Raw genomic sequence first — 23878 nt, forward strand, 5'->3', positions numbered from 1 at the left:
CCGGGCCTGCCATGGCTTCCTTATAGCTATTAGGTTCATCAAGGTTTATTAGTGTACTATCATTAATATACGTGTCCCTTTCGGTAGTAATATGAAAACCATACAACTGGGGTTGAACTCTAACTCTTTCGGAACGTCTAAGAGGTAATGATACGTCAATCGGTTCAACTGGAGTTTCCTCCTCGGGTTGAGTGCCAGCGGTAGAGGTTCCTTCATCTATCGACTCTTGAATCTCTTCAAGCTCGATTTGCCTCCCACTGTCTCCTTGACCTATGAGTTCTCGCTCTCGGAAAACTCCTCTCCTCGCAACAAGGACAACATTGTCCTTTGGTCTATAGAAGAGATATCCAAAGGATTTCTGTGGGTAGCCGATGAAAATACATCGCTCACTACGAGGTTCGAGCTTGTCATGAGTATCTCATCTTACGAAAGCCTCGCAACCCCAAACCTTGATATGTGCTAACGAAGGAGCTTTCCCCGTCCACATCTCGTGAGGTGTTTTGGCAACCTTCTTAGTAGGGACTCGGTTAAGGATATGGGCGACAGTCTCTAAGACATACCCCCAAAAAGAGATAGATAGCGAAGCACGACTCATCATAGAGCGAACCATGTCCAACAAGGGTTGATTACGCCTTTCTGCCACACCATTCAACTGCGGTGTCCTAGGTGGCGTCAATTGTGAAACTATTCCACACTCCTTAAGATAATCGTGGAATTCAAGACTTAGGTACTCTCCTCCTTGATCGGATCGAAGCATCTTGATTTTCCTGCCCAATTGATTCTCCACTTCATTCTTGAACTCTTTGAACTTTTCAAAAGTTTCTGACTTTTGCTTGATTAAATAGATATACCCATATCTACTATAGTCATCGGTAAAAGTTACATAGAAGCGGTTTCCATCCTTCGTGGTAGATCTAAACGGTCCACATACATCGGTATGTATGAGGTCCAATAGACCCTGACCCCTTTCGCATGTACCAGCAAAGGGTGACTTAGTCATCTTTCCAAGTAAACAAGACTCGCATATGTCATCTTCCCTAAGGTCTAATGACTCAAACACTCCATCCTTTTGGAGTTGGGCTATGCGTTTCTTGTTGACATGTCCAAGACGACAATACCACTAGGATGCCTTATCCATACTATTGGAAGAATCCATGCATAAAACATCATTTCCTAAGTTATCAACAATCATAACAGTTTCATAAATTCCATTACACGGTATTGCTTCAAAATAAAAGACACCATTTAGATAAGCCAAAATAGAACCATTCTCATGATTAAAAGAAAATCTAAAACCTTGTCTAAACAAACCATGAAATGAAATGATGTTTCTAGCCATTTCTGGCGAATAGCAACAATTGTTCAAATCTAAAGATAAACCATTCCTAAGCACTAAAGAATACACTCCAATCTTGGTCACAGGCGACGATCTTCCGTTCCCCATGATTAGATTTATTCTTCCATGCTCCACGTCTCTATTTCTTCTTAGTCTCTGCACATTAGAACAAATGTGGTAACCACAACCGGTATCAAGAACCCAAGAAATATCATGAGATGAATCGTTAGATTTAATTGTGTATATACCTGCAACAGATGGCTTGATCTTTCCTTCCTTGATGGCTTGCAGGTACTCTGGGCAGCTTCTCTTCCAATGTCCTATCTTGTGGCAGTGATGACACTCTGCCTCCTTTGGGTTAGGGCAGGGCTTAGCGGGATCAACTTTGGTCCCACTAGAAGAGGCACCATCTCAGGCTTTAACCTTGCGATAGTTCTTAGACGAAGCCTTCCTCTTCTTTCCCTTTCCTTGTCCAATTGCCAAAACAGGAGCGGCGGGCGGATTGGGAGTTGGTGTAACAGACTTGTCCTTGAAGTTGCTCTCAGCGACCCTCAAGAGATCTTGGAGTTTGCTTAGGGTGACCTCTTCTTTGTTCATGTGATAGGTCATCCTAAATTGATTGTAACTTGGAGGCAAAGAGTGAAGCACCATGTCGATCGCCAAGTCTTCCCCAAATTCAACATTCAACTTGCGAAGACGGTCGACATTCCTTTGCATCTTTTGCAGGTGCACGGTAAGAGACTCTCCATGACCCATCTTAGTGGAAATCATGTTAGTGAAAATCTCATAACGCTCTTGTCTCGCGTTTTGGTGGTATCTCTCCAATAAGTCTTGGTGCATTTCATACGGATATATGTCCTCGTAGGACTTTCAGAATTCGGAGTTCATAGTGGCGATCATGATGCAATGTACCTTCGTTGCATCACGCTCGTGGGTTTCAAAAGCGGTCATTTCAACCGGAGTAGCGATTTCAGGGTTGATTTTCTGAAGCTTCTCATCGAGGACATACTCCTTATCCTCATAGCGAGCAATCGTGCGAATGTATCTTATCCATTCGCTAAAGTTCGTTCCATCGAAGGTGACCTTTTGACAAAGGCTCATCAAAGTGAATGAACTAGCAGCAGCGTTGTTAGCGTTCGACATCTACAAATAGAAAGGGCAAAGATAGATTAGAATATGAATCCCTAATTATCACCCAATAAGAAAAATTAGGGCTAGGATCCAACCACAATATTTACACATTAGAAAAGGGATGCCGTAATCTAATGTGCAAACAATTTGAAGGTAAGCGAATGACGATTCACTAATTCTCCACCATGAAAAACATACCTTTAAGTCCTAAATGTATTGAGAATTCCTAGGTTTGGATAAGATTCATTGAAACTTTTCAATGGCATGTTTAAATCTCGATATGCCCTTCTTGTTTGTGACTGGGATACCGAGGATCACAAAGCGGGTGTGAATTACCATGCAAATTCACATGGTGCCTTCATTGTAACGATCACCTATTCGATGTGCCGGTAAACCACACACGCTCCATCGAACTATGATAAACAATGATTCACCCTTTGCCACCTTCGCTTAGAACCAATTAGTGTGCCGATAAACTACACACGCTCCACTAACTTCTTAGCAAGGTGCAAAGTGTAATTTCATGGGATTGCATCAATTCACTTTTCCTAAAGTAACTAAGATTGGGAAATTTTAAGAAAACATGTAGTTACTTTGTATTTCATATTATACTTTTAATGAGAGGATGAGGTTGCCCTATCCTACCCGTTCGGCTAATGACCCTCCACCGATCAAGCAAGTGGTGGGTGTGAGTGTACACCCATTAAGCGTCATTTTATAGGCCGCAACCTTATACCCACCTTATAGACCGGCTTCATGAATGAGACCTACTAACGGTAAGACTAGCATTTAAGTTATACATATATAGATATTAATCTTGTAATATAATATTAGTATAGAGATGTATTTTAAACTTGTAAAATTCTATGGTTTGAAATTTAAATTGTCTAAATTAAACTTTTAATCACAAAACAAAATTTCAAAACTTGAGGGCAAGTTTTAAACATTTAAAACATAAAGGATCAAATAACAAATAATTTAAATTAACAATTAATCACATAATTATCCATATTTGATTTATTTATGATTTCTTGAAAAACAATTTACCAATTTAATCAAAATAATTAATAAATATCATATAAGGAAATTAAATATTTTATTAATTGATAAATATCTTCAATTAGATCAAAAATATAGTCATATATATATATATATATATATATATATATATATCATAAAATCGGATTTGGGTTGATCTAATATGATAAAGGTAAGTTTCCATAAGATAAATATGAAAAAATCCCGATTTTGGCTCTTCCTGACACTCGGACTCGCCGAGTACCCACTCTGGACACGCCGAATCAGGCCAACTCGCCGAGTCCACGACTCAGAATCACAAAATTCGAATTTTGCAGGTAAGATTCAAACAATCAAGCAACAATTTAATAGAAACCAATCTAGGCTCTGATTCCACTGATGGGTTCTAGTCATATGAACATTCTTATGTGCACATACAAACCCTAATGCTTGGATCTAGGTTTCTCTAATTAAACATGCATTGAATCCAAGACTTCTAATGGCTAATTAGGTATAAGAACAATACAAAACCAGAGTTAGAAGCTTACCTTGAAACACTTATTTGATCTTCTTGTTCTTGGAGCTTTAGAGTCACAATTGTCACTCCTCTAATGGCTTACAAACACCAACTAGCAAAGAGGATGATTTAGGAGATAGGAGAGAGGAGGAAATTGGCCAGGGTTTCCTTGCTGTAGAAGAGGTGCCAATTTCCCTATCCCAAGGGGTCTATTTATACTTGTAAGGCTCTTAGGGTTTCACCCTTAAACCCTAATTGGATAACTTAAACTCTAAGCAATCATAATCCTTTCCTTAGATAGGCCTTGGACGAATTTGAGGCTTATCCTAGCCCTAGAAATCGTCCAAACACTATCCCATAAGGATTTACAGCCCAAAGTGTAATTATCAAACAATTGACAGTTTATACCCTCTTATTTAATTAATCTCTTTAAGTCACCAAATTAATACTAATTAATCTATGACTTATATTAATCAAATAACAATATTATTATTCCTTATATTATTCTCATAATAAATCATCTTGTCAAGTTGCTATGGTGAAGGCAACCCAAAAGGACCATGCACAATCGGGTCAAATACTTGCCTAATATAGTTGCAGCCTTAGACACTATTCCAACAGTTTTTGTCTGATTTAATGAACAAAAGATGCTTAATTAGTTTATAATTTCATTTTTCAACAACAATTGCATACTCGGATGGAAAAGGAAGCGAAACTAGCGAGTGGAAGCTTGGATCTTGGATTTTGAAGAAAGAAGGATGTTGCCGGATAGCTTGACCCCTCGTCAGTGTTTTGGACATATATCATGAACCGTAACTCCGATTGACGAGATTCACTGAAAACTAAACACAATTTCGGACGACTTTCGTGTTTTGAGAAAATGTTGATTCCAAACGTACTCGATGAGTAGGCCGTAAACTCGACGAGTCACTTCGAACTTTCGCGATTCTGGACGCGTTGACTTGCGGTACATGGGTTTTAAGTGGCAGACTCGTCGAGTAAGTTACTGGACTCGCCGAGTAGCCCCTGTTTTGTGAAAAACTCTATAAAGGGACTTTCAGATCGATACCCTAGGATATAGATGAACCCTTGGAGGCCAATTGTCGACTAAAGGTGTTGCTGGAGTGTGGGAAGTTAAGGAATCAACCCTACATTCAATTTTAAGGAGAATCAAGTCAAAATCAAGTTTACTCTTACCTAATCTCTTGTTTGAACTATGTTTTTACCAATTGATTTCGTTTTTGAACTTGTTTTTGTTGTAATCATGAGCTAAAACTCATAACTTTTGTTTAGGTAGATGAATTTGTGAACATGGATTGATTATTTGATTAGGATTAATTTTAATTGGTGATTATGTTTTATTAAGCTTGTTAAAGAACCTTATGTGTTAACAATAACTATTCTTATGTTAATAAATCAGTAATTAAGTTGTATGAACATCTCTTAGTTATTAATTTCATATGATTTATTGTGACCATATAGTTGTATGTCTAGGAATAACGAATGTGAAACTAGAATTAACTAGAAGATAGGTAAGTTAATGTGTGAGCTTGTTTGATGAACATCAGCAAGAGGTTAATTGAAGGCCAATTTAATTAACCATTACAAGTCTTATTTAACCCGAATCAATAACTAGGAAATCCGTTAATTTAGACAAATGGCCACTACTTGAGTTAATTTGTTTCCTAAGGATTAGTAATAACGAACGTGAAACTAATCATCTTAGTTGGTAGCAAATGAAGAATTAATCCGATACATTGAAATCATCCATGGGAACAAATGAATTGAACCTAAACAGAAGTCCTCTTTATTATTGAAATTAGTTGATTTTTATTTGCTTAGCTCTTAGTTTCTTAGTTTAAGTTTTAGTTAATTGTTTAAGTTTCTAGTCTTGTAGAACTAGAGAAACCCCCTTTCTATTACTTGTTTTATTTAGATAATATTAGCATTTCTTTTAATTATTTACCGTTCCCTGTGTTCGATACCATGCTTACTAAAACTATACCACAAATAGACAGGTTCACTACCTTTTGTGTGATTAATTTACATTTTATAAGTAGGATTAAAAGTAGTTGATTTTACACACATCACTCTCCGATATCTCATATCGGCCAAATCTGTACGCTTCTTTGTTCTCTCTCTTTTGTTTTGTCTTTCACTCTTTATAATATTATATGTTTGAAACTTAGGAAGAGATATATTAGAAAGAGATATACGAATACATTGTCATAAATAAAAACTTACACCTTAACCTTTATAATATTATGAAAATATTATTTGTTGTTTGTTAATCTACAATTTCTCGTGCTCCGCCCCTGGCTGAAATGGTATGGTGTAGAGTGGTATGGTGTAGAGAGTGATATAGCATATGACCTAGAAAAATATAACGTGGATGGGAGGACTCATACCTATCATGGCGGAGGGAATCATATTGGGTAAAACATTCTTGGTGTTTATAGTAATGCATATATTCGTGCTGTGAGTTCACAAACTCCTTGCATATCCTTTCTTAGCTCAAGCATTGGTTAGTTGTAAGTTGTGCTATTATACAAGTACCAAAGTGTGTGGTTAGAAGGGATGGATTTCCAAGTGTTTACCATGGAAATGTTGAAAGTCAATGGAAAGATAGGCTTCTCCACCCATGTGCTCGTTTAACAAAGGAAGAATGTATTAAGTCAGTGCCTTTTCTAGCTCTACGTGCATTTCTTTCTTTTATATTTGACTAGCAAAGTAACACAAACAATTGTATGAAACTGTCTATTCCCTAATGGGTAAAGCAATTTGCACTTTGTTTAATTTCTTAAAAAGGTCTTGAAGAAGTGCAGCATTTATAATTCAAGTTGTCACATAATCTAACATGTCAGCATATTTGCAACATGTCATCCAGAAAACTAATGAAAAGTGGATTAAAAAACTCACATCGGCAACGTCAAACTCCACCTAAAGAAAACAACCAAATTATTCGATACAAAACTTTCATCCTCTTACACACAACAGTTACCCTAAATCGATCCATTTGTTCACAGATTGAGTGAATAAGGGAAGGTAGTAGAGCTTAACCAACTACCCCCTGAAATGAAGTTTGCCGGAGTATACCCTTGAGCCTCTGATGAACTTGTAATCACCTTGAACCCTTTCCATTTTACTCTACCGGAAGTTCCAGCTCCGGCACCAGTGTTCTGGTATTCACGGTAGCTTAAACTATCAAGCGCAAAGTTCCCATCCCACTCAAACCATCCGGCTGGATGAATCACATTGCTAACCGTTGATTGCATCACCACAGTTCTTGAATAGAGTTTCCATGGTCGTCCTAGATACGTCGGAAAACTCCCTATCACCGGTAGGAGGTCGGAAGTGGCACCTATCCTGCACTTTTGAATCACAATCCCTGTGTTTTGGTTAGGGTCGGTGCGGCCTTGTGCCGTGAGCATGTTCTTTTGACCGGGTCCAGGGCGGCGTGCATGGATGTCGCAGTTCTGGAATACCACTGCAGCGTTGCCGAAGATGAAATCCACGGTGCCGGCGATGAAGCAGTTGATGTAAAATTGACGGTTACTGTGGACGTAAAGGGTGTCTTGGTATGCCAACATGTCACATTGATAGAATGCGGAAAAATCTGAGCCGACGCGAAGTGCCCCCGCTTGGTGGTTTGCAGCTCCGGCGGTGTTTTGAAATGTTATGTCACGTGCTAAGAATCCATCACCTACGACAGCTGCCTCAACGCCATAGTTGTTTATTATGAGTTTTATTTTGAATTGAAAAACAAAAATAATACATGTATAATAAATTAATAGTAAGATTTAAATCCATTAATACATGATGTTACTTAAGATAATGATACACCAAAGGTAGTTGGATTTAAGGACTAGTTTAGGATTAAAAAAAAAAAAAAAAAAAAAAAAAAAAAAACTTAAGGTAATGATACAATGATGTGTAGTAGGTGTGTTCAAACAAAGAGTAATATTTATATTATCTTTTAGTTTATCATGAAATATGGTATTGTATTTGATTTATACGTTAAAACAAAAAACAGGTGGGCACTTTTATTTTAGTTATAGAAAAATGAATAAGATAACGAAGATGCTGCTCTGTGTATGTCCCAATAAGATTGATAGGTTTAAAAATGCTGAACCTCCACGTGAAAGCTCAACTTTTGAAGTTCTAAAATGAAGGAAAATTATTATATATGTAAATAAATATAATAAGCATATTTAGAACACATGATAAATGAACGAAAAATAATTTTGGGTTATTAATTAAAAAAGTTCTCTTGCAAATTATAAATTATAGAGAAGACTACACAGATCATAATACATTAGTACTCATTTAATAATTAAAATTTTGTCTACTTTGGAAATAGATCGAGATCGAGACAGACATTCAAACAGAATAAGCATATGTATCTTTGAAATATTAAAAAAGACATAACTAAAAACAGAATACGCATGCGGTCATATCGAATAACACTGGACTACTTTTTTAAATTTATAATGCAAAAAATTGTTTACGAAAAGCTCTACAATAAATTAATAACGACACTTTTCAAGAATATCAGAAAAAGGGATATGATGACTAACCCACGGTGGCGGAATCGAAAGTGGTGCTTCCTCCTTTAACGCTCCGGCTACCGGTGATGATGGTATTCTTTCTTCCATCTCCCATAAACATTATGTTAGTTTTGGCCGACGGCACCTCCACGTTTTCCCGGTAAACACCGGCCTTTATCCTAATCACGTACCTTGTCTTGCTCTTTGACGGCGCTGCTGCCACCGCAGCCGCCACCGTCTTGTAGTTTCCACTACCATCGGCAGCAACCACCACGTTTGCCTTCACCGTCCCTGACTGCAACAACCTCCTATCTCCGGTAGATAACCACTCCGGCCATGCATTATTCTGTTCCTCCTTCAATTTCCTCCCGTTAATTTTCCTCTCATTCGCCAAATCTGTTCTCGTCATGTTACAAATCATGGCCAATGCATTGCTGCACATCTTCTCCACTCTCCTCTCGCTTTTTTCCAGCGATTTACGGAGTTTCTTGTCCGCTTCGTCGTGGGAGAAGCCGTCGAGACAAGTTTCTTGGTTGGTGATGGCGGAGCTCATTAGCGTCTTGAGGTCGTCGGCATGCTGCTTGATGGATTTTTTGGTTTGATACTCTTCGAGGTCTTTGATGACATCGTGGAGGTCGTCCAATGTCTCCGATACCATCTCCAGGCAGTCGTGAAGCGCCGTGATCTGGCGCTGCGTTAGACCTTTGCGAGTGGTGAGTTTCTTTATCTGGAAGTAGCTGTGCTCGACGGCAGTGGTTGTTATATTAACAGCAAGCTCGATCACGTCCTTTTGGGTTTTGACCTTTTTGGTCATATCGGGGTGGCTGGTGATGGTGGAATAGCATAGTTCTGGGTACAAGGTGGCGCTGCATGATGATTTTACGACGGCATGGGCGGCTGAAACTCTGATGCTTTCTGTGGTGGAGTTTCGAGATTTGACTCCGATGACAATGCCGATTACAGCCGAGAGTAGTAGGATTGATGTAAAAGTAGTTAAGAAGAGTTTTTTTCTTTTGTTGGATAAGTTGATGTTCTTACCGGAGTCCAAGATTCCGGCGAAGAAATCTTTGACGTGGGTCGTCATTTTTGAGGTGTTTGAAATGGATTGGGACTTGTGTGAAGAAAGAAGAAACAAGTGTGGTTGAGGTTGAATAAATGAGTAGTTTCTGTGTTTTTATTGGCGAATTACAAACTAAAAACCGATCTTCAAGTTATTTTACTATAATTTTGATCTTATAATAATCATAATATATGAATGCTTCTAAAAATAAAAAAAAATAAAAACAATAAAAATAAAAAATCTTGCTAGAATATTGGTCGGAGGGAAGTTATAAATAAAGAGATGTTATGTGATCGAAGGTTTAATTTTATCAAATACTAATGAATATGTTTTTTTATGGAAGATACCGTATGAATAAAATTAAATAATCATTTTACTTAGGGGTGAGCATAATAACCGAAAAACCGAACCATAACCAAATTAACCGATATAACCGAACCATAATAACCGAACCGTTTTAAAAACCGTTGGTTCGGTTTCTAATTTTTGTTAACCGATAACAAACGGTTCGGTTATGGTTTTATAGGTTAACCGAATCATTATTAACCGAACCGCTAATTTTATATTTTAATACATAAAAATTATGGATTATATATAAAATAATATAGTTAAACTTATTTAAGACCCATTAAAATTTCAAAATATCACTACTACAAAGCGGCAAATAGAATACTCTTAATAGAATACGGTTGTATAAGAATCCGTATCATATTAGAGATAGAGTACTGTTCACAAAAAACAATCCGTACAAAATCAAATAGAATACTGTTTTCATAACCAACAGTACTTTATTAACATATATAATAGTATGTATGTGTATTTTAAAACAAAAAACCACCATTGAAAAACAAAAAAATACTACATTCTTCCTCGCAACTTGTGATGTATCCACTGCACTAAAAATTGTTTTTTGTTAGTTTTTTCAATGAAAATTGATAAAGAGACGACCGAAGAAAAAACTAAACCATATTTTCACCAATATACCTATTCTGCCCTCTTGGTCTCTAACGTATCCCTAAAAAAACAAGCATATTTTCAGGTGGTTGTTTGATCCAAAAACCTAAACATCTTTAATTTTTTTTGTTTCCTCAATACAAAAAATGTAACAATCTTTATGAATACAAACCATTCAAAGTTAACACAAAAGTTAAAATCAAATTTAATACAAACCAGTCAATGTATTATGAAAATGAAATCATGCAATAAAGATGGACAATAGCCTTAACCACCCACTGCAAGATGGATCAATTGATGATGTAGCAACTTGTAATTGTGCCTCTAAATCCTCCAAGATCTTCCCCTACATTAGATGCATGAATTAATTAGTAAAAATGATGGAAAATTAAAAGGCCTAGAATGAAACTAAAGGACAAAATCATGACCAACATACCCCTACACTACTTATTCCTTTTCAAGACCATTCAAGATGGTCAAAAGATAAAACAAAACATACTGCACTCCTGTACTACTAAACTGCACCATATGCGTTTCCAAACCGGTACCAAGGACAAAATGGTCAAAATATAACCCAAACTGGTACCAAGGACAAAATGGTCAAAATATGAAACAAGTTGTACAAAAAAGCAACAGGGCATCAGGGAAGAGCAAGGCATTGCACCAGATTCGACATTCAACATTAAATACTCCATAAACACTAACAAATTCCATGTACAAAATACATATTCGAACTAATCACAAACAGGTGATACAAAAAATTGTCTACATCATATAACCACTTAGAGAAAGATCACAAAACAGGTTCAAATCAGATTCAATGTCACTTTCAAATTTATTTTGCAAGAAATAGATTCCATGTATAGATAACAGATCCGAACATTATAAGTTATCTGATTTCAAATAGCATTTACAAGAAAAAAAGCTGAAAGTTATCTGATTTCGGAGTTCATAGTTGTTACCCTGATGCGTTGAAGTGGAAGTCGATGTAAGTATACGCGATGGAGAAGAAGGCACATATAAAAGAAGGAGAAGGGCAAGGAAGGAAAACATGATGCTTGGTCTCGGCCATGAGGTTTTGAGATGAGACCGAATCCTCAGAATTCTTTGGACCGAGTCTGTCGATAAATCAAATACAACATCTTCTGATTGAGGACCGAGTCCTCCTTTCTAACTGGGTTAGAATCATACAAATTAAATTTTGAAAATTCTAAATTAAAAAATCATACCGTTGGATTCCTAAGAGGATAAAAGAAATTAAACAGATAGAGCATAAAAGAAATTAAACAGATAGAGCATAAAAGAAAAAATCATACCGTTGGACCGGTCACCACCAAGAGGTCGGCAGTCAGTCGCTCAACGAAACCATCTTCCGTCGCTAGTCAGAACTCTTTTAAGGTATCTCCCTCTCGAATCGATGTATGTATATATGCTGTCTAACTCTCACCTCTTGACTCTCTTTTGCTTTACTTCTTCTCCGTCGATTGCTTTTGTAGATGAAGAGGCTATTATTTTTATATAAGAAAAAACAATTGGTTCCTTGTGTAGATGAAAAGTTCTTAAATGCTAGCTGTCAAAATTCTTAATTGTGCAATGAAAAGTTGTTAAAGGTTATCTGTTTCTTTCACTCATCTGTTTGCCGCCGCCCTAATTGTACCCTCCTTAGATATCATATGTAACCTTTGTTATATTTTATTTTATTACTTTATATATTTAAATATTATATATATATGGAAACACAATTACAATTACGACATAACTATATATATTTATTTGATCCTTTTTTTTAATTGATATATCTAAAAATATAATTTTATAAGATAAATAATATAATTTTGATTTTATTCTTATTATTATATTACAAGTACAACTAATTATTAAATAATCCTTTAAAATATATATTAATACGATTATTATACAAGACACTATCTAATTATTTGTATAGATTTTATTAAGCTTACTCTTTTTATTTACAAATAAATAATTAAAATATATATATAAAAGATCTTAAAAATTATAAAGTTTCAACTAACGGATTATATATATATATATATATATATATATATATATATATATATATATATATATATATATATATATATATAGGGAAAAGTGAATATACCCTTAAGGGTATATAAGCTTACGTACCCAAACACACCATACTATGTCGTTTTGTTTGATATATTCATTAAAATGTTCTTAAACTTCAACTCTTACTATGATTTATTTTCAAAATTTTCGAAATTTCACTATTATCTCTCTTACATCACACGTTTTTGCCGAACACCTAATAGGTTATATATATTGTAGTTGAAAATGGAAATTATGTAAGAGAAAGATAAATGAATAATTTATAAAAATCATGGAAGTAATTAAGTTAGAAGTTAAGTTATAAGAACATTGGATAATTAAAATGTATTATATAATACAATACGATGTAGTATAGCGAGTTTGGGTACGTAAACTTATATACCCTTAAGGGTTTATACACTTTTCCCATATATATATATATATATATATATATATATATATATATATATATATATATATATATATATATATATATATATATATATATATATATATATATATTATAGATAAACAATTTTGACCATAATGATTTTTTAATTAAAATCATCAAATAATTTTAATATAAATAAAAAATAAGTAAAAAAATCAAAATCCTACTAACCAACACCACCCACCACCACCACCAACCATCACCATCACCACCACCACCACCCACAAAAACCACCACCCACCAGCATCATCAACCCCTACTACCGTCAATCGCAACCATCATCCACCACTCATCACCACCGACACCACCACCCGCTCCCACCACCACCACCACTCGCTACCACCACACACCACAACCACTACCCACCCACCTTCACCACCCACCACTACCACCCCCCATCATTATGATAACCAGCCGCCATTACCACCACCTACCACCCATCACCACCACCCGCCTCCACCACACATCACCACCACCCCCACCCACCCACCCACCACCTGCCTCCACCATCTATCACCACCACCCACTACGACCACCACCACCTACCACCATCACTACCGACCACCGATCACCACCCACCTCCATCGCCCATCACCACCACTAGACTCATCACCCACCAAAACTACCATACACCACCACCACCACCTACTACCCACCACTAACCTACACCACTCACCACCTATCACTACTACCCGCCACCACCACCCCACCCATCACACACCAAACAACCACCACCCACCACCATTACCAACACCCTCCACTACCACCAACCACCACCCACTATCCATCACACATTGATATCACCACCCATCACCCATTGAAACCACTACCACCACCACATGCAACCACCACCCGCCAACCACCACTGCCACCCACCTTACCACTACCCACCATCATTACACGCCACCATCACCCCCACCACCATCTTAGCATCATCGACTTCCACCTTCCTTCCATAACGAAATTGGTATACTCATCACACTGTGATTGTGGTGGTGGTCGATTTCACCTACAACAGAGAAGAAGAGAGGAATAGAGAAGAAGATTGGTTGTGGCGGGAAGCACGAGAGACCACAATTGTGGCTCCAAGTCAACACAATGAGAGAATCAAGGTGGTGTTCATATTCGTGGTTAGTAGCTAGCTAGACGACGATAAGGTTCGTTGCCGGTACTCTAGAAGGCCTAGTATAATATATTATAAGTAAAAAAAATAATATATTAATATTAAGAAAAGATTATAATTTAAAATATAAATAAAAATAACAGCAGTGAGATTATTTGACCCCTATTTTCAGGAAGCATTTTTGTATTTGTTTAATTTATTTTGTTTTTTAATAATAATAATAATAATAATAATAATAATAATAATAATATACGATATCATTGTTTTTTATTTAGTTATGTATTCCACTACATAATAACCTATTAAAATGGATATGGTTTATAGGATGCAATTTGAATTAAATAAATGAGAATAAAGTCATGTATGTTTTCCATAAGATAGAGTTGATTATTTTAGTCAAATATGGAGAGTTTAAGTGAAATATTGTTTGTTTCTTCTTAAGTAGTCAATATCTTAATTCATGTTCACATAGACAAAAAAAAAATATTAAAAAAGTGGTTTAGCATTTTTGCCACTTGGAATAACATTTTGTATATTATGCATGCATCATATTGCTTGTTAATTTATTATTTAAATTCCAGATGGATCGCAATACTTGGATGTATGAAATACCACGTGCTAGCAAAAAATATTTGGCAAGTTTGCTTGATTTTCTTAAAGTAGCTGAGGATAATCGGAAGAATAAAGGAGAAAGTCACATCTGGTGTCCTTGTGAAAAGTGTCAAAATTGTCATAAGTTTAATGATTCTGCAATAATACAAGAACATCTAATATGTGAGGGGTTTATGACTGGGTACACACGATGGTCACGACATGGTGAACTGTTAATTGATCATGATACAACTGCGCCAGAGTGTAGTCATGATGAGGCTGGTGATCATTTGGATAATGAGAGTTGTGATGGTTTAGATGACATGTTGCATGATCTGGAGGATAATGTTGCGGAAAAAGATCATCAAAAATTCCAACAATTGTTTGAAGACTCTGAAAAACCATTGTATGTTGGATGTACAAAATTTACCAAACTTTCAGCTGTGCTAAAGTTGCTTAACTTAAAAGCAAACAATGGTTGGAGTGATAAGAGTTTCACAAGCCTATTAGAGATATTGCATGAAATGCTTCCCGAAGAAAATGAGTTACCTAATTCATTATATCAAGCAAAGAAACTGGTGTGCCCAATGGGCTTGGAAATTGAAAGAATACATGCATGTCCAAACGATTGTATCCTTTATAGAAACGAGTATGCTGACCTACATGAATGTGTTACATGTGGAACATCGCGGTATAAGCGAGAAAGCGAAACAGAAAAAAATAGTGATGTGACAAAGAATGGCCCCCCTGCTAAATTATTATGGTATTTTCCTATCATACCAAGACTTAAACGATTATTTACGAATGCCAAAGAAGCCAAACTATTACGTTGGCATGCTGAAGATCGTATAATAGATGAAAATATGAGACATGTTGCTGATTCACCACAATGGAGGAATATTGATTCCAATTTTGAAGAATTTGGTAAGGAGATTAGAAATATTAGGTTTGGACTTAGTTCAGATGGAATTAATCCGTTCGGAAGTATGAGTAGTCGCCATAGCACATGGCCGGTACTTTTATGCATCTATAATCTTCCACCTTGGTTATGCATGAAACGAAAATATATCATGATGACTTTTCTAATTCAAGGTCCGAAGCAACCTGGGAATGATATTGATGTGTATTTGGCTCCATTAATTGATGATATGAAGGAATTATGGAACTTAGGTGTAGAAGTATATGATGCCTACATGAAGGAATTTTTCCAACTCCGAGCGATGATTTATTGCACCATAAGTGATTTTCCAGCATATGGAAACTTGTCAGGATATACTACAAAAGGAGGAAAGGCATGTCCTATTTGTGAAGATGACACATGCTCATTATGGTTAAAAAATTGTAAGAAGAATGTATTCATGGGTCATAGAAGGTCCCTTCCAGTAAAACATGTGTATCGTACACAAAAACATTTGTTCGATGGTAAAATTGAAGACAGATTGACAAGACCAACAATGAAGGGAGAAGATGTATTATCACGAGTTAATGACTTGAACATTATGTTTGGAAAGTGTTGTAAGAAGCCTCCAAAAAATATTTGGAAGAAGAGGTCTATTTTTTGGGAGTTGCCATATTGGAAGCACTTGGAAGTCCGACATTGTCTTGATCCGATGCATATTGGGAAAAATGTTTTTGAAAGTTTGATAGGCTTGTTATTGAATATTCCTTGGAAAACGAAGGATGGTATCAAAGTTCGAGAAGACTTGGTCGAAATGGGAATTCGGCCGGAACTTGCACCTGTTAAGAGTGATGGAAAGCGTACGTATCTACCACCAACTTGTTATACAATGTCTAAGGCCGAGAAGACCAAATTTTGTAAATGTTTGCACGGGGTGAAAGTCCCATCCGGCTATTCTGCTAACATTAAGAAGTTGGTGTCAATGAAAGACTTGAAATTGCTTGGTATGAAGTCTCATGATTGTCATGTTCTGTTGACACATATGATTCCCATTGCAATTCGTGGAATAATGCCAGACGGTGTCCGACATGCAATCACAAAGCTCTGTTTATTTTTTAACATGATTCATTCGAAAGTGATTAACCCCGAGGTGTTAGATTCATGGCAACGTGATATTATCATCACTCTCTGCCAACTCGAGATATATTTTCCACCTTCCTTTTTTGATATCATGGTTCATCTAATATCCCATCTTGTAAGAGAAATTAAGGCCTGTGGTCCGATATTCTTACGACACATGTATCCATTCGAGAGATATATGGGTTTCTTAAAAGGGTATGTAAGGAACCGACATCGACCAGAAGGCAGTATTGTTGAAGGATATGCCACAGAAGAGGTAATTGAGTTTTGTACAAGCTATTTAAAAGGTGTGAAAAGTATAGGGGTTCCACATTCTCGACACGAGGGAAGACTTGAAGGGGTTGGGACAGTTGGATTGAAAATGGTGGTTCCAGACAGAAATAGTTTCCACATTGCACATTTTACTGTCTTACAACACATGACAGTGGTTGCTCCATACATAAATGAGCACAAGTTACTATTAAAAGAAAAAAATAAAAATAAGAGTGATCGATGGTTGACCACTGAGCATAATAAAACTTTTTCACAATGGTTGAAAGACAAGGTGAAACAAAGTTATGGGGGAGAAAACATGGATCCATTAGTAGTGGAGTTGGGGAACGGCCCACAACATGTTGTTGCAACATACCAAGGCTATGACATTAATGGGTATACATTTTATACTAAGAAGCAAGATGATAAAAGTACGCATCAAAATAGCGGGGTGACGCTAATAGCATCATCGACAGAATTTTATAGCACAAACCATGAAACAAGGTCGAGGATTGCTAAAAATTCTTATTATGGTGTCATCCAAGAAATTTGGGAATTGAATTATAATTCCTTTGCTATAGCAATGTTGAAGTGTAAATGGGTCGACAATCGACAAGGTGTTAAAATTGACAACGACGGTTTCACACTTGTTGATCTTTCCACAGACGGTTATGCATCTGAACCATTCATCCTAGCAAAACAAGCTACCCAAGTATTCTTCGTGGAGGACCCAAAAGATTCGACATGGCAGATTGTCTTGCATGGTAAACGACGTATAGTTGGCATTGAAAATGTAGTGGACGAGGAAGAATACAATCAGTTTGACGAACTACCCCCATTTTCTATCGGTATCCCATCTACAAATGTCGATATTGATGATACTGCTTATTTAAGATCAGATCACAATGAAGGATTATGGATTGCAAAAAAACGCAAACGGAAAGCAAGAAAGGTAATAAACTATTTATCTGTCGTGAAACTAAAAAAAGTGATTATAAATTTTTAGTACTTTATAATAACAATTATTACAATTTGTATTTTTACAGTAACACGTCAGGAGAAAAGACATTAAAATGGAAAATAATGGAAGATGCTTGAACATGATTCAAATTATTTTTAGAATTTTGGTAAGTTATAAATAATTCTAGTATTTTTGGTTAAAATATTATATTATTTTCATTGCACTAGTAAACTACGTTAAAAAAAGCTTTATAAATGCTATAAATATTTATGTGTATGCATGTAGATATGTATGTATACCTTTACAATATTAATATTTATAGATATAGTATAAGGATTACTTGGCTATTAAAAAAAGAAGAAAAAAAAAAAAAAGGAAAACGTACACTTACGATATTTATTACTTTTATAATCATTAATTAACACCTTTATTTATTATGAGTATACCGATGGTTATATGCCAAAGGTACTCATAATTTTTCTTAAATCCTAATATTCTTTTCAATATCACATAAAAATGGGTGTGAGTTTCAGTTGCTCCACGATCAAAATGCTGAGGAAAACACTGCTAATTTTCGAGAAATTAGTACCCCATGATCCATTAGATCATGGTAGGAGCAATTTTAGGCGCGCATTTTTCCCCGCTAAATTCAATTTTAGGGTTTAACACTTGAGAATGCAGTTGACGGATCAAAGAAAATTCTCTGAGAGCATCGAAGAGCATACCACAGGGACGAAAGCAAAGAGCAGTTCAATCGATTTGTGAGAACAGGTAATTCTTCTAATCATCATTTTCCCCCATTTCGTGAACGAAACCCAAGATACAGGCACAAATTAGTGTCATACTATCAAACTTTTTCAAGTTCTTTTCTTTCCTGGTTTCTGTGCATATAACAAATTGTAACTTCGCACTTTCAAGTTAGCGATGTAGTATTTTGTTACAGAAAATATAAATGAGAATTGGTATTCCGGTTCGACCCAAATGACTTCAAAGATGGATTACCGTGTATTGTTTGTATATTAGAGCTCGATGAAGGAGAAAAAACTCAGAATTCTACTGTAGCCATGGATTTCATGTTGAATGATGCATTGATATGTGGTTTCATTCACATTCAACTTCCCCTATGTGCAGAAACCCTGTTTCCGATCAGATTGAAATTTCAGTCTGAGTATTTGTTTGAAATTCGTCAAACACAAGAAGAATCAACAGAAAATGGGGATTCACAAACTTTCCTAACAAATATCTTGTTCTGGGGATATTTAACTGAAGTTAGCATGCTGACTTCTCAATTTGAAGAAGCCAACAATCATCATCATACACCTATTTCAACTTCTGTCTTTTTCTTCACCATAATACACATTAACAATAACTTCCTTAATATGCATATCTGAAATTATGTTACTTGGTTTTGTAGGCATACAATGGATCAACCACAAAGGAAAAAAAGAAGTGTGACACTGATAAGGGGAAACCCGAGAAACAAAGTGGATTTGGAAATTGAATTTGATGAGCTAGGCCAAAATATCGGAGCTACCCAATCTCAGTTTAGCAATTATTGTGGAGTCATGGTAAGGACGAGGATTTCTATCCTCATATTGCGTTGGGATGAAGTTCCTAAGGCTGAAGTTGATGAACTGTGGTTAAACATTAAGGTATTTGTGTGATCTTGTTAATTATACTTTCATTTAATTGATACATTCATATATATATATATATATATATATATATATATATATATATATATATATATATATATATATATATATTACTAATATTTATTGTAAAAAAAACAGAAACATTGGAATATAGAAGATGATAGCCACAAAAAACAGGTACTAAAAATTTGCAATCAGGCATGGAAGGCTTACAAGAGCAGGCTTGTTAACGAATACCTAAAGAAGGGTAGAAATCCAGTATCTGAATATCCATACCTGGATGAGCCTACATGGAACGCTTTTGTTCAACTCAAAACATCACCGAGCTTCCAGGTTTAGCTCACTTTACCCCTCTTTATATGATAATAGGATATTGCAATGTTTCTAATTCTGCTACTTCTTTCTAGGAAATAAGCAACAAAGCTACAGAGACTGCAAGGTTGAATAAGTATCCACCACGGATAGGCCCACGTGGTTATCGTGGTATGAAACCTCAATGGGAAAAGGAGATGGAGTCTGGTAATTCAACAGAGTTCCATAATATAAGAAGTGAACGTGCAAGGAATTTTATCCTTGCTAGGTTAAAACGTGATCCCACAGGGATGTACTCGTTACCTACTAATCTCTACCCCTTGGCATCTGACTTGGTAAGTTAAGTATTCATTTTGTAATGTTATCATTTATTTTAAAACTATTTAGAATTTAACTACCCTTGCAATTTTATTTGGACTAACAGATTGAAAAAGATACCCAATTATCTCATGGAGATTGGTTTCCTGGACCTGGAGAAGATGTGCTTACAGAGGTGTTAGGACCCGAGCATCCAGGTCGTACGAGGGCTGTTGGGCACAATGTTGGCTTGAGACAATCCATGCCTAGGGTTGATAAGAAAAAAAGGAAGAGCCATGATAAAAATACCTTTGAAGATATGAAGGAGAAGATGAGGATCGAGGTAGAGGCTATGATGGAGGCCAAAATGGAAGCCAAGATAGAAGAGATGAATGCTCAGATTGAAGAGATGAAAACATATATGCATCGGTTTCTCTCAAAAAATGAAGGCAGACACATTACCAGTCCGGTGTTGAAGAAAAATAGTGTCGTCTCTACTGTATCAGATGAGTTGGATGGGATAAAGGTAATCATCTGTTTTTTTCTTATATACAAGATATTTGATCATATATTAACATGTACATTATATGTTTGCAGACTCCTACTACTTGCGAGTTAATGATACCATACGGCGCGATGAACCAGAAATGTGCAAAAGGGATGGTCTTTCCATATGGGAATGGACAAATACATTCAGTTCCTTTAAATGCAAATCATTTGAAGGTATCCATAGACAAGATCTATGATCAATATGATTGTATCCCTCTTCCTGTCTCGACCGAAGAAGCGAGTAAGCTGTATGAGGCGCTTCATGGTATAGTTCAGTGGCCAAGGAATGCAATTAAGATCATTCAGGTACATAGAATTATCGTTAACATTGTTTAGTATTAGAGTAATAAATAGTTGTGCAAACATCTAACTTGTTAACAGCCCTCACAGGTCAACCTAAATGTTGAACAAGATAAAAGATGTTCCTCTCTACCGGTAGCTACCGACCCGGTAATTTCTCAAACCTTATTAGTTATTATATGCATATATGTTAAATTGTACCAATGTGTGATAATCAAACAATTTTTTAATGTGCATACAAAAACAAAGCAACCTCGCATAACCAAGAGTGTGCCAGCAATCTCAAAGGGTGTTATGAAGAAGATCAAGCCAGCAAAGGAAAGTTTGATACCACATACTTCTAATAAGCAAGTCGAGCTAGAAAAAATGCCCCTGGTCATGAGAAGAATGTATAAACGTTTGATGAATCGTGAAGCTCCTGGTGATGCGATTTATGTTGAAGCCGAACCAGGGATCCTTGGAGCTCAGAAAATTGAAACATACATTTACCCCGAGGAGATTTTACGCCTGTTGAATAAACAATGGCTTGATATTAGTGTCATAACTTGGTTTCAAATGTAAGTACAAACAACAATGTTTAAATTATTTTTGTTTATAGTATTTACATTTATAATGTATATTTTTTGGTTTGTAGCATGTTACATTCAATGCTTGAAACACATGGTGGGAATAAAGTGAACAAATGTGCTTTCATTTCCCCGAGTGAGATTCAGGCAACGATATGCGAGTCAAATGGTGGGGGTGTTGTAAGTTACATTGTCGATGCAATGCGCGTCCATGAAGACAAAGAGTTTTTTGTCGCACCCTATTGGCAAGGGTATTTAATCTTACTGCTTTCATTTTTATTGGCTTTATTTCTTTATTGTGTATACTAAATGTATTAACATTACTAGATTACATTGGACGCTGCTAGTAATCTGCCCTAACAAAGGCACAGGGTATATCTTGGATTCCCTAAAAAATTCGAATGAAAAGGCCGTGGAGAACTACATAGTCGTGAAATATGTCGAAGAGTAAGAAATCTTTTTGTATATCCGACTGTTATTTCTTTCTATGGCTTTTTATTTATTTATTTTTTTCTAATCTTCATTTTAGGGCTGTTGCAAGTCTTAAAGAAGATATCGAGACAACACATCCAATGAATTGGACACTTGTTGAGGTAAAAAGTACTTCATGGGTACCCTGAATCTGCTTCTTCTTTATTTTTTTTATTAAAAACTGTTACCTGGAACACGGAACCTGTTCCATCATTGGATCAAAACCCTAGGTTCAAAGTAAAGTTCTTTAATCCTTTATTGTTCAAATTTGTAGTGCAACCAACAACCATTAGGTTGGGAGTGCGGTTTTTATGTCATGAGATGGATGTTTGAGTTCGTGTTGACTCGACAATATGAATTCCCAAACAAAGTATGTATCTTAAATCTTTGTGCAATTTGTCTAATATGTTAAAAATTATTTATTAAGTTATAATTTATTTTTGAACTTATATATAGAGCAACTGGAACGATAAAAATCCGTTTCCGGATTGGGTGTTAAATGAAATCATCGTTATGTGGAGTTCAAGGTTCGAGAGTAAGTATTTGAGTCAAGTTCCCCTTTGAAAGGTTAGTTATTCTTACCTAATTTTTTTATTAAATCATTTTACTTTAATGTACTTGATTATTATAACATTGCACTTACATTTAATTTTATACAACATTGTACCTAAAAAAACTCATGAAGACATTGTACTTTTAAAAATGAACCTATTGTAGCATCGTACTTTCAAATCTTTATCTTATTAGGACATTAAACTACGAAAAATATATATTGTAAAAAAAACTTTGAATTTGGAGGATCTTGCTATTATGTGATATATAACAATAGGAAGAAATGATAGTAGGATGTCTTAATAAACAAATAAATGAAACTATGTTGCTATTTCCTGCAGTTATCTCTTTTTTTTTTCTCATGAAAGTTATATGTTCTCTTTTTTCCATTAGTTGCAACTTTTAGTTTCTTTTCTTCTCTTATGTGGCAGGTATGTGGCTGAAATTATGGAGTTTGACATCTACTAGATGCATCTATTTGTCTTTTTATATATTTAACTTTTGTTGATTAGGATGGATAAATTTGGATTATTGCAAATTATGTTTGAATTGGATATTGTTAATTTTAGAAATTAATGACTAATCATGCTTTTATTTTGACTTTTATATACATCCTGATTGTTCATGATATGTTTGTGTACAAATTATTTATAGACATGTTTTTTTATAGAAAACTGTAATTATTATGTTTAATTTATGAAATATATTTATTTAGAATGTCCTTAGGCAATAAGAAACTGTAGATTAAAATATTTTAAAAAGATTACGGTTACATTGAAAAAGTAGTATTCTATGTGTTTCGTTAAAGAATAAGGCTATTTTTAAAAAACCCTAAAACCGTATTTTATAATGATTATAGAGTATTGGTTTTGCAACCGTATCATATTATCTAAAAAACCGTACTTTATGATGATTGTAGAGTACGGTTTTGCAACCGTACTGTATTATCTAGAAAACCGTATTATATGATGATTATAGAGTACGGTTTTACAACCGTATTGTATTACATGTTCGAATAGGAAACCCCCCTTATAGAGTACGGTTGCAAAACCGTATTCTATGCTTCGTTTTAACAGTATTCTATGTGTTATTTTGTAGTAGTGTATAATTCATTAATCCTCACTTACC

The 23878-nt window shown here is 35.5% G+C and overlaps 4 protein-coding genes and 1 long non-coding RNA gene across 8 annotated transcripts; 3 read left to right on the forward strand and 2 right to left on the reverse strand.

The window, feature by feature from the left end:
- Positions 1-6883: 6883 nt before the first annotated feature.
- LOC145042774 (pectinesterase-like) lies at positions 6884-9775 on the reverse strand. The gene is made up of 2 exons (XM_078991247.1): positions 8579-9775; positions 6884-7713 (listed from the first exon to the last, which is right to left on the reverse strand). The coding sequence occupies exons 1-2, from the start codon at positions 9630-9632 to the stop codon at positions 7022-7024; spliced, it is 1746 nt and encodes a 581-aa protein (XP_078847373.1). The 5' UTR covers positions 9633-9775; the 3' UTR covers positions 6884-7021.
- A 461-nt stretch (positions 9776-10236) lies between these two features.
- LOC145042775 (uncharacterized) lies at positions 10237-12178 on the reverse strand. 3 transcript variants are annotated; one of them, XR_013680746.1, is made up of 3 exons: positions 11525-12178; positions 10593-10908; positions 10237-10504 (listed from the first exon to the last, which is right to left on the reverse strand). It is a non-coding gene; the product is annotated as an uncharacterized LOC145042775 (long non-coding RNA). The 3 variants fall into 3 exon arrangements; XR_013680745.1 differs by having other exon boundaries at positions 10237-10499; positions 11525-12177; XR_013680747.1 differs by lacking the exon at positions 10237-10504 and having other exon boundaries at positions 10710-10908; positions 11525-11736; positions 11879-12144.
- Positions 12179-14787: 2609 nt separating this feature from the next.
- On the forward strand, positions 14788-16868 carry LOC145040128 (uncharacterized). Its single transcript, XM_078988105.1, has 2 exons — positions 14788-16801; positions 16846-16868. The coding sequence occupies exons 1-2, from the start codon at positions 14788-14790 to the stop codon at positions 16866-16868; spliced, it is 2037 nt and encodes a 678-aa protein (XP_078844231.1).
- Positions 16869-16892: 24 nt separating this feature from the next.
- On the forward strand, positions 16893-18214 carry LOC145038801 (uncharacterized). The gene is made up of 2 exons (XM_078987041.1): positions 16893-18039; positions 18134-18214. The coding sequence occupies exons 1-2, from the start codon at positions 16927-16929 to the stop codon at positions 18134-18136; spliced, it is 1116 nt and encodes a 371-aa protein (XP_078843167.1). The 5' UTR covers positions 16893-16926; the 3' UTR covers positions 18137-18214.
- A 312-nt stretch (positions 18215-18526) lies between these two features.
- LOC145042777 (uncharacterized) lies at positions 18527-23360 on the forward strand. 2 transcript variants are annotated; one of them, XM_078991248.1, is made up of 14 exons: positions 18527-18819; positions 19463-19700; positions 19842-20036; positions 20111-20350; positions 20440-20838; positions 20910-21167; positions 21243-21311; positions 21411-21718; positions 21796-21978; positions 22055-22174; positions 22257-22320; positions 22473-22568; positions 22655-22765; positions 23182-23360. In XM_078991248.1, the coding sequence occupies exons 2-13, from the start codon at positions 19470-19472 to the stop codon at positions 22760-22762; spliced, it is 2271 nt and encodes a 756-aa protein (XP_078847374.1). In that variant the 5' UTR covers positions 18527-18819; positions 19463-19469; the 3' UTR covers positions 22763-22765; positions 23182-23360. The 2 variants fall into 2 exon arrangements, with proteins under 2 accessions (XP_078847374.1, XP_078847375.1); XM_078991249.1 differs by having other exon boundaries at positions 21252-21311.
- The last annotated feature ends 518 nt before the right edge of the window (positions 23361-23878 follow it).

This window comes from Lactuca saligna, chromosome 4 (assembly GCF_052625555.1).
Source record: "Lactuca saligna cultivar CGN05327 chromosome 4, ASM5262555v1, whole genome shotgun sequence".
Classification (NCBI taxonomy): Eukaryota; Viridiplantae; Streptophyta; class Magnoliopsida; order Asterales; family Asteraceae; genus Lactuca; species Lactuca saligna.

Coding starts and splice junctions, on each gene's coding strand:
- LOC145038801 (XM_078987041.1), top strand. CDS start 16,927: ATGGTTCATCTAATATCCCATCTTGTAAGAGAAATTAAGGCCTGTGGT.
- LOC145042774 (XM_078991247.1), bottom strand. CDS start 9,632: ATGACGACCCACGTCAAAGATTTCTTCGCCGGAATCTTGGACTCCGGT. Junction 7,714..8,578: donor TTTCGATTCCGCCACCGTGG/GTTAGTCATCAT, acceptor GCGTTGAGGCAG/CTGTCGTAGGTGATGGATTC.
- LOC145040128 (XM_078988105.1), top strand. CDS start 14,788: ATGGATCGCAATACTTGGATGTATGAAATACCACGTGCTAGCAAAAAA. Junction 16,802..16,845: donor ACATGCAATCACAAAGCTCT/GTTTATTTTTTA, acceptor ATTAACCCCGAG/GTGTTAGATTCATGGCAACG.
- LOC145042777 (XM_078991248.1), top strand. CDS start 19,470: ATGGATCAACCACAAAGGAAAAAAAGAAGTGTGACACTGATAAGGGGA. Junction 22,321..22,472: donor TGAATTGGACACTTGTTGAG/GTAAAAAGTACT, acceptor TCAAATTTGTAG/TGCAACCAACAACCATTAGG. Junction 22,569..22,654: donor AATATGAATTCCCAAACAAA/GTATGTATCTTA, acceptor ACTTATATATAG/AGCAACTGGAACGATAAAAA.